The sequence below is a fragment of the Arachis ipaensis genome, chromosome B04, assembly GCF_000816755.2.
Source record: "Arachis ipaensis cultivar K30076 chromosome B04, Araip1.1, whole genome shotgun sequence".
NCBI classification, from domain to species: Eukaryota; Viridiplantae; Streptophyta; class Magnoliopsida; order Fabales; family Fabaceae; genus Arachis; species Arachis ipaensis.
In genome coordinates, this window is record NC_029788.2 from 108,462,285 (window position 1) to 108,473,196 (window position 10,912).

At 31.1% G+C, this 10,912-nt stretch overlaps 1 protein-coding gene across 1 annotated transcript in view; it reads left to right on the top strand.

Annotated features, from left to right (window-relative positions):
• LOC107639635 (protein LURP-one-related 15-like) overlaps positions 1 to 10,912 on the top strand; it is a 14,286-nt gene that overhangs the window by 1,517 nt on the left and 1,857 nt on the right. The window contains exon 3 of the mRNA XM_021122538.1: positions 634 to 855. Coding sequence (XP_020978197.1) covers positions 634 to 855 — 222 coding nt within the window. The remainder of the gene's footprint in view (positions 1 to 633; positions 856 to 10,912) is intronic.

Below are 10,912 nucleotides of genomic sequence, written 5' to 3' on the forward strand. Positions count from 1 at the left end.
TCAAATAAAAGCAAAAATTTAAAATATTCAAATCCTTTTTCTAATATTCTCGATGATATTAGTTGAAGTAAGAGCATCGATCTCTGTTTTTTTTATTTGAAACCGCTTTGTTGTCAATATAAATTTCTTTTGTTACTTTAATTCGAACTATGTAACGATATTTAGGGAAGGAAAAACATGGATCCAAATCCTCAGTTCTTTCACATGCAAAGTTTAATTTATTTTATTTGGTTGTTGAATTTCGCTATGCCACAGCCTTAGTGACTTACTTTTGTGTGTGTTTTTTAATTTTTTTTATGATTTTTATAAACATGAAATAATCAATAAATTTGAATTTAAGGTTTTATATTATTAGGTTGAAATTATGAGATTAATCTTAATGTTTTANNNATTTATTAATATTTAAGTTATTAAACTAATTTAGTTGAATTTAATTTTAAAAATCACTTCATGTAACATCATTATTAAATTTTTATTAATTACTATTAGTTAGTTAACCACCTAAGTGTATATAATGATAACAGTAATGATAATTTTAACAAGACTCCAAAATAAAATATAATTTTAACCAAAGTTGAAATTAAACTTCAAATTAAGTAGCTAACAGTTTTAATTTGTTGTTGGATCCACCAGCTATTGGGAACAGATAAGTGGAAAGCATTTAGAGGTGGAAGTACAAGCGAAAGGGATCTAATCTTCACTCGGGAGCGATCATCATGGTTCCAGCTAAGAACAAAATTGAATGTGTTCTTGGCAAATAACACATCAGGAGTTTGTGACTTCAAGATCAAAGCAAGTTTCTCTGAACGATCTTGGGTTGTTTACATCGCCGAATCTGACATGGTTGCTGCCCAGGTAGGTTTATTTTTTCGACACATAATTATTCATTTGTTTTAACTCACGGTTTAATTTTTTTTTTTTAAAAATGACTTATCGATTTTTTTTAGTTAACAAAAAACAGAAGTAAAGTAGTAAAGCTATTGAGAAAATATTATGTTATTAATAAAACTACTTTATGAAAGAAAGAAATTTATACTCAATACTCTTAAGAGGTTTATTTCGTTTAGAAGAATTTACCTAAAAAATCAATATTTTGTCAATGTAAAAATTATTTTTTATAAACAATAATTTTATCCTTTTATTTTTCAATAAACAAGTTCCCAACGACATATATAATATCTTATATATCCTATAAGGTAACTTTGATATTTTACTTAAAAAGAAATTGTTGTTGTGAAATAAATAATTAAAGAAGAGAAAATAAATATAAAATAAAAAAATATAAATAGAAGGTTCTATTATATTAGCAGTATAAAAAAAATGAGGATTATTGTTATTGCTGTGTGTAAATTGTATCTGATGATGTCTTCTATTTATATATGTAAGATGCTTTCATTTTTAACTCTCATTAATTTTGAATTCATCTTTGAAAAAGTGATTCCTTCAATGTTAAGAAAGTTAGCCGCCCAAGTCATAAGTGATAATCTATATTATCATATTTATCACAACATTCTCCTTGGATGACCATGGAGGATTATGCCTCATTAAAACCTTAGTAAAAAAATCAATAGAAAAAAAACTTTAGTAAAGGAAAAAAGGTACAATATCTTTTGTGATCGAAACTGCTTCATTAAAAATCTTGTCAAGAAAAATCCAATGAAAAAAACATGACCAAGAAAAAAAGAGTACACTCTCTTCCTCATGTCGACATTATTTAATATCTCGAAATCGGCGCATCCCAATCTGATTTCAAAGAGGATTTTGGAAGTGATTTAGTAAATAAATTTTTCAGATTATTGCTTGAACGGATCTGTTGGATATCAATTGTTCCTTGATTTTGAAGATCATGAGTGAAGAAGAATTTAGGAGAATATGCTTTGTTCTGTCACCTTTGATATATCCACCCTTAAGTTGAGCAATGCATATTGTATTATCTTCAAACAGAACAGTTGAGCTATCTTATGATCAATCAGTCCACATGATAACAGAATATATTGGATCAAACTTCTAAGTCAAAAACACTCGCGACTAGCTTCATGTATCGCTAGTATTTCAGCATGATTAGAGGATGTTGTTGCAATTATCTGTTTCGTGGACCTCTATGATATAGCTGTACCACCATAGATCTTCATTTGTGTGAATCAGACAAGTATCCAACATCTGTATAGCCAACCAATTGTGACTTAGATTCATAAGGATAAAACAAACACATATCAGCCATTTCATGAAGATATCGAAAGATTTGTTTGATTCTATTCCAATATCTTCTGGTTGGAGAGGAACTATACCTTGTTAATAAATTCACCGCAAATGATATATCCGGTCGTGTATTATTAACAAGATACATTAGTATCCCAATGACACTGAGATATGGTATTTTAAGACCAAGGATAAAGATCTAACGATCGTTGGAGTACTTAAGGGATGTGACTTATCCATATAAAATCTCTTCAAGCTCTTTTCTGTGTATGTTGTTTGATGAATAAAGATCCCATTTTTTGTATGATCGATCTGCATGCCAAGAAAAAATTTAGTCTTTCCAAAATCTTTTATTTCAAACTCTTCTTTTAGAGTTTTTATAATTGTTGAAATCTCTTTAGAAGTTCCAATGATATTTAAATCATCAATGTACACAGCAATTATAAAGAATCCAGATGTAGATTTCTTTATACATGGACAGATATCATCATCCATTTTTGTTCAGATACTCAGTAAGACGATTATACCACATTTGTCCAGATTGCTTTAGACCATATAAAGATCTTTACAATTTGACTGAGTATAACCCTTTGTGAATATTCATTGGATGGTTTAGATATCTTTAATCCTTCGAAAACTTTCATATAGATATCACGATCTAATGATTCGTATAAGTAGGCTGTTACCACATCCATTAAATTCATATGTAGTTTATTGCATGCGAATAAATTGACCAAATAACGCAATGTTATTGCATCCGCTAAAGGGAAATATATTTTTTCATAATCTATACCGTGCCTTTGTGAAAAACCTTATGTCACAAGTCGAGTTTTGTAGCGTACAACTTCATTTTTCTCATAAATATCTATCTGTATCCAACAGGGTTTATATCTTTTGGTGTATGGACTACAGGTCTAAAAACTTCACGTTTTGCAAGTGAGTTTAATTCAGCCTTTATAGCTTTTTTTCATTTTGGCCAATCATTTCGTTGTTGATATTCTTCGACTGTTCTTGGCTCAAAATCCTTACTTTCATGGATAATATTACTCACACATTATATGCAAATATTTCATTGATAATTATCTTATTTCTATCCCATTTTTTTCCTGTAAAGACATAATTTATCGAGATCTCGTCATTTTCACAATTTTTAGGTACATGAACATCTTCTGGCATCAAAACTATATTAGAATTTTGGACAACTGCAAGTATCTTAACAATGTCTTTATCTTATTCAACAGGAATAGTATTTATCTCTTTTTCTTTTTCGAGAATTTTTGTCTTTGGAACTGACAGACCTACCACACTTCTGACGTGAATTTGTTTCGATGGCTATTTGTTTGGCTGGAACATCAATTCGGATTGGAGCGTTTTCAGCTGGTATATAGGATTTAGTAATCCTTTTTGTATTAAAAAATGCATCAGATAATTCATTTGCTATTCTTTGCAGATGTATAATCTTTTAAACTTCTAGTTCTAACGTCCTGATCGAGAATCTAAATGCATCAAGTATGATGTATTTCAATTAAGTTCCTTTTTAGGAAGCTTATTCTCTCCTCCTAATGTTGAAATTTTTAATTCATCAAAATGACAATGTGCAAATCAGACTTTAAATACATATTCAATTTGTATCTCAAGATACTTTATTATAGATGGAAAATCATATCCAACATATATCCCCAATTTTCTTTGGGGTCCCATTTTGATGCGAGAAGGTGGTGTAATGGGAATATATATCGCACACCTAAATATTCTTAAATGGAAAATATTTGACTACTGGCTAAAAGCTAATTGCATAGGAGAGAACTGATGGTAATTTGTTGGCCTCAAACGAATAAGTGTTGCGGCATGTAAAATAGCATGCCCCAAGTCGAGGTTGGGAGATTTGTTCGCATAAGTAATGGTCTAGCAATTAATTTGAGGCATTTAATAAGTGATTCTGCTAATCCTTTTTGTGTGTGAACATGAGCTACTGGATGTTCAATGCTTATTTCGTTAGCTATATAATAAGCGTCAAAAGCTTGGGAAGTAAATTTACCAACATTATCAAGATGAATTATTTTGATTGGATTTTCAGAAAACTGTGCTTTTAATCGAATAATTTGAGCAAGTAATCTCGCAAACACCACGTTGCGAGAAGACAATAAGCACCTATGTGACCATCTCGAAGATGCGTCTATTAGGACCATAAAATATCTAAAAGATCCACATGGTGGATGAATAGGTCCACATATATCACCTTGAATCCTTTCTAGAAATTCAGGAGACTCAACTCCAATCTTTATTGGTGATGGCCTTATAATTAGCTTTCCTTGAAAACATGCAGCACAACAAAATTCACTAGATTTAAGAATCTTCTAATTCTTTAGTGAATGTTCATGGAAATTTTCAATAATTCTCCAAATTATGGTTGTTCCTAGATGATCCAATCGATTATGCCCAATGATAAATTCATTTGGACTAGTAAACTTCGGGTTTACAATGGCATGTGATTCAATTGCACTAATTTTGTATAATATAACCCAGATGAAAGTGAGGATAACTTTTCTAATATAACTTTTTTATTTGAATCATGAGTTGTGATACATAAGTACTCATGATTTTTCTTATTCATTGTTTCAATATGATATCTATTTTGCCGAATATCTTTAAAACTTAACAAGTTTCTTAGAGACTTAATAGATAATAGTACATTATTTATTATGAAATTTGTTCCTCCGAAAAACAAAATTATAGCTCTTCTAGAGTCTTCTATCACATTGTCTGAGCTAATGATAGTATTAACATATTCTTCTTTTGGTACAAGATGTGTAAAATATATATACTTTTGAGAATAGTATGTGAACTTGCACTATTCGTAAGGCAAACATTTTCACTATATGTCTTTGCTATTTACCTCAAAGACAAATAATATCAATAAATTGAGTAAAAGTATATGCGCAGTGAAATTATTTTCTTGATTGTTTTTATAAGAAGTACTGTACATAATATCATATACTAAAGTTTTTATTATTATTATTTTAGAACTTGACATATTTAGTAATTTTGAAATTCATTAACATAATATTTTATTAAACATTATTTATATACATCATACTTGAAATTCAAATGCATAGAAAATAAAATTTAACAAGAAATTTCTTTCATTATTTATTTACACGAGTACTTAACAAACTCACATATTAAACTTTTCCATTATTGATCAAATGGCCAATATTTCTTTCAGGATCCTCAAAGAAATCAGATGCTTCATAATGAGTGGTGTAATTTTTAGCAGCATCATTTAAAACAAAATTTGTCTCATTTCCTTTGTCGTTCTTTTTCAAAGATGCTTGATAAAGATCAACTAGGTGCTTCGGGGTATGACAGGTACGCGACCAATGGCCCTTTCTACCACAACGGAAACATTTATCCTCTGTTGATTTATTTTACCTATTATTTCTTTCTTTATCCCACTTTTGGTGAGATCCTTTCTTGTGAACATAATTTTTCTTGTTTCCATAATTTTTTTTTTACTAAACCTTGCCATTTACCTCTTTTAGGATAATGATTTGCCGCATTTGCTTTAGGAAATGGGGCGGCGCTAGCTGGGCGTGCTTCATGATTTTTTAAGAGTAATTCATTATTATGTTCAGCAACAAGAAGGTAAGAAATTAGCTTAGCATATTTTTTAAATTCTTTTTCTCGTTACTGTTGCTGCAGGAGCACATTCAAGGCATGGAAGATCGAGAAAGTTTTCTCTAACATGTCATTATCAGTTATCTTTTCTCCACATAATTTTATTCGTGAGGTAATTCGAAACATTGCTGAATTATATTTATTTATAGATTTAAAATCTTGTAGATGCAAGTGCGTCCAGTCATATCGGGCTTGAGGAAATATCACTGTCTTTTGATGATTATACCTTTCTTCCTTCCTACAGATCTATGAAAAAATGTTGAAGAAAGGTATAATCATCTAAAGACAGTGATACTTCTTCAGACCTGATATGACTGGATGCACTTGCATCTACAGGATTTTAAATCCATAAATGAATATAATTTAGCGATGTTCCGAATTACCTCACGAATAAAATTATGTTGAAAAAAGATAACTGATAATGACATGTTAGAGAAAAATTTCTCGATCTTCCATCCTCGAATGTACTCCTGCAGCAGCAGTATCGAGAAAAAGAATTTAAAAAATATTCTAAGCTATTTTCTTACCTTCTTGTTGCTGAGCGTAATAATGAATTACTCTTAAAAAATCATGAAGCGCGCCCAACTGGCGCCACCCCATTTCCTAAAACAAATGCGTCAAATCATTACCCTAAAAGAGGTAAATGACAAGGTTTTGTAACAAAAAAATTATGGAAGAAAGAAAAATTATGTTTACAAGAAAGGATCTTACCAGAAGTGGGATAAAAAAAGAAATAATAGGTAAAATAAATCAACAAAAGATAAATATTTCCGTTGTGGTAGAAAGGGTTATTGGTCACGTACTTGTCGTACCCCGAGGCACCTAGTTGATCTTTATCAAGCATTCTTGAAAAAGGACGACAAAGGAAATAAGACGAATTTTGTTTTAAAGGATGCTGATCAAAATTACACCACTCATTATGAAGTATAAATATTGGTCATTTGATTAATAATGAAAAAATTTGAATTTGGGTTCAGTACTTATGTAAATAAACAATGTAAAAAAAAACACTTAAGTTTTATTCCCTATGTATTTAAATTCTAAGTGTGATGTATATAAATAATGTTTAATAATGTTTATGAATTTCAAAATCACTAAATAAGTGAAGTTCTAAAATAATAATAATAATAAAATTTTAGTATATGATAGTATGTACAGTATTGTACCAAAAAAAGAATATGTTAATACTATTATTGGCTTAGACAATGTGATAGAAGGCTCCGGAAGAGTTATAATTTTGTTTTTCGGAGGAACAAAATTCATAATAAATAATGCACTATTGTCTACTAAGTCTCTAAAGAACTTGTTAAGTTTTAAAGATATTCACCAAAATGGATATCATATTAAAACGATGAATGAGGAAAATCATGAATATTTATGTATCACAATTCATGATTCAAATAAAAAGTTTATATTAGGAAAAGTTATCCTCATTTTCATCTGGGTTATATTATACAAAATTATTGTAATTGAATCACATGCCATTGTAAACCCGAAATTTACTAGCCCAAATGAATTTATAATTTGGCATGATCGATTGGGTCATTCGGGAACAACCATGATGTGGAAAATAATTGAAAACTTCCATGGACATTCACTAAAGAACCAGAAGATTCTTAAATCTAGTGAATTTTGTTGTGCTACATGTTCTCAAGGAAAGCTTATTTTAAAGCCATCACCAGTAAAGATTGAATTTGAGTCCCCTAAATTTCTAGAAAGGATTCAAGGTGATATATGTGGACCTATTCATCCACCATGTGGATCTTTTAAGTATTTTATAGTTTTAATAAACGCATCTTTGAAATGGTCACATGCGTGCTTGTTGTCTTCTCGCAACCTGGCGTTTGCGAGATTACTTGCTCAAATTATTCGATTAAAAGCACAGTTTCCAGAAAATCCAATCAAAGTAATTCGCCTTGATAATGCTGGTGAATTTACTTTCCAAGTCTTTGATGCTTATTGTATGGCTAACGAAATAAGCGTTGAATATCCAGTAGCTCATGTTCACACACAAAATGAGTTAGTAGAATCACTTATTAAATGCCTTCAATTAATTGCTAGACCCTTACTTATGAGAAAAAATCTCCCAACCTCTGCTTGAGGGCATGCTATTTTGCATGTTGCAGCACTTATTCATTTGACGCCAACAAGTTACCATCAATTCTCTCCTATGCAATTAGCTTTTGGCCAGCAGCCAAATGTTTCCCATTCAAGAATATTCAGGTGTGCGATATATGTTCCTATTGCACCACATTCTCGCACTCAAAATGGGACCCCAAAGAAAATTGGAGATATATGTTGGATATGATTCTCCATCTATAATGAGGTATCTTGAGATACAAACTGGAGATGTATTTAAAGCCCGATTCGCAGATTGTCATTTTGATGAATCAAAATTTTCAACATTAGGGAGAGAGAATAAGCTTCCTGAAAAGGAGCTTAATTGGAATGCATCATTCTTGATGCATTTAGATTCTCGATTAGGGTAATGTGAACTAGAAGTTCAAAAGATTATACATTTGCAAAGAATAGCAAATTAATTGTCTGATACATTTTCTGATACGAAAAGGATAACTAAATCCTATATACTAATTGAAAATGCTCCAATTCGAATTGATGTCCCAACCAGACAACTGGCCACTAAAACAAATTCACATTAGAAGCGTGGTAGGCCTATCGGTTTCAAAGACAAAATTCCTCGAAAAAGAAAAGAAGTAAATACTATTCTTGTTGAAAAATATAAAGACATAGTAAAGACACTTGTAGTTGTCTAAAATTCTAATATAAAGACACTTGTAGTCGTCCAAAATTCTGATATAGTTTTGACGCCAGAAGACGTTCAGGTACCTGAAAATTGTGAAAATGACGAGATCTCGATAAATTATGTCTTTACAAGAGAAAAATGGGACCGAAATAAGATAATTGTCGATGAAATATTTGCATATAATCTGGCATTACGTATCATGCATGAAAGTAAGGATCTTGAGCCAAGAACAGTCAAAGAATGTCGATAAAGGAATGATTGGAAAAAATAAGAGGAAGCTATGAAGGCTGAATTAGACTCACTTGAAAAACATGAAGTCTTTGGACCTGTAATATGTACACCAGAAGATGTAAAACTTGTTAGATACAGATGGGTATTTGTGAGAAAACCAAATAAGAAAAATGAAGTTGTACACTACAAGACTCGACTTGTGGCACAAGATTTTTGACAAGGACCTGGTATAGATTATGAAGAAACATATTCTCTTGTAGTGGATGCAATAACATTGAGATATTTGGTCAGTTTATCCACATACTATAAACTACATATGCATTTAATGGATGTGGCAACAACCTACTTATACCGATCATTAGATCATAATATCTATATGAAAGTCCCTGAAAGATTAAAGATACTAAATCATCCAATGAATATTCGTAGGGGTTATACTCAGTTAAATTGCAAAGATCTTTATATGGTCTAAAGTGATATGGACAAATGTGGTATAATCGTCTTACTGATTATCTGGCCAAAAATGGATTTAAGAATGATGATATTTGCCCATGTGTTTTCATAAAGAAATATGCATCTAGATTCATTATAATTGCTGTGTATGTTGATGATTCAAATATCATCGGAACCCCTGAAGAGATTCCAACAATGATAAAATTTCTAAAAGAAGAGTTTGAGATGAAAGATCTCGGAAAGACTAAATTTTGTCTCGGCCTGCAGATCGAGCATACAAAAAATGGAATCTTTATTCATCAGACAACATATACAGAAAAGATCTTGAAGAGATTTTATATGGATAAGTCGCATCCATTAAGTATTCCAATGATCGCAAGGTCTTTGGATATGGAAAAGGATTAATTCCGTCCTAAAGAAGAAAATGAAGATATCCTTGGTCCTGAAGTACCAAATCTTATTGTCATTGGAGCGCTAATGTATCTTGCTAATAATACATGACTCGATTTATCATTTGCCGTGAACTTACTAGCAAGGTATAGTTCTTCTCCAACCAGAAGACATTGGAATGGAATCAAACAAATCTTTTGATATCTTCATGGAATGATTGACATGAGATTGTTTTATCCATATGGATCCAAGTCACAATTAGTTGGCTATGCAGATGTAGGATACTTGTCTGATCCACACAAAGAGAGATCTCAAACAGGATACCTGTTCACATATGGTGGTACCACTATATCATGGAGGTCCACGAAACAAACGATTGCAACAACATCCTCTAATCATGCTAAAATACTAGCGATACATGAAGCAAGTCACGAGTGTTTTTGGCTCAGGAGTTTGATCCAATATATTCTGTCATCATGTGGACTGATTGGTCATAAGATAGCTCCAACTGTTCTGTTTGAAGATAATACAACATACATTGCTCAACTTCAAGGTGATATATCAAAGATGATAGAACAAAGCATATTTCTCCCAAATTCTTCTTCAATCATGACCTTCAAAATCAAGGAACAATTGATGTCCAACAGATCCGCTCAAGCGATAATCTGGCAGATTTATTTACAAAGTCACTTTCAAAAACCTCATTTGAAAGATTGGTACATCAGATTGGGATGTGCTAATTTTGAGATATAAAATAATGTTGGCAAGAGGGGGAGGTTGTACTCTTTTTTCTTTAGTCAGGTTTTTTCCCATTAGATTTTTTATTGACAATGTCTTAATGAGGCAGTCCCAATCACAAAAGATATTGTATTCTTTTTCCTTCATTAAAGTTTTTTTCATTAGATTTTTCTTGAGTAATAAGATTTTAATGAGGCATAATCCTAAATGGATATCCAATGGGGAGTATTGTGATATGGATATGAATGTGGATGCCCATTCAATTAATGATGTGATGATTTTGATTTATTATATGGGCGGCTAAATTTTCCTATGAAAGAATGAAGCTCCCAAGTTAAACTGAACTTAAATGAAGTTGAAAAAGTAAACATTGTGCATGTATAAATAGTGAGAAGGTGTCCGACAATACATGTACAACAAAATACTTTTTTCTTTTATATATATAATATAAACTCTCTC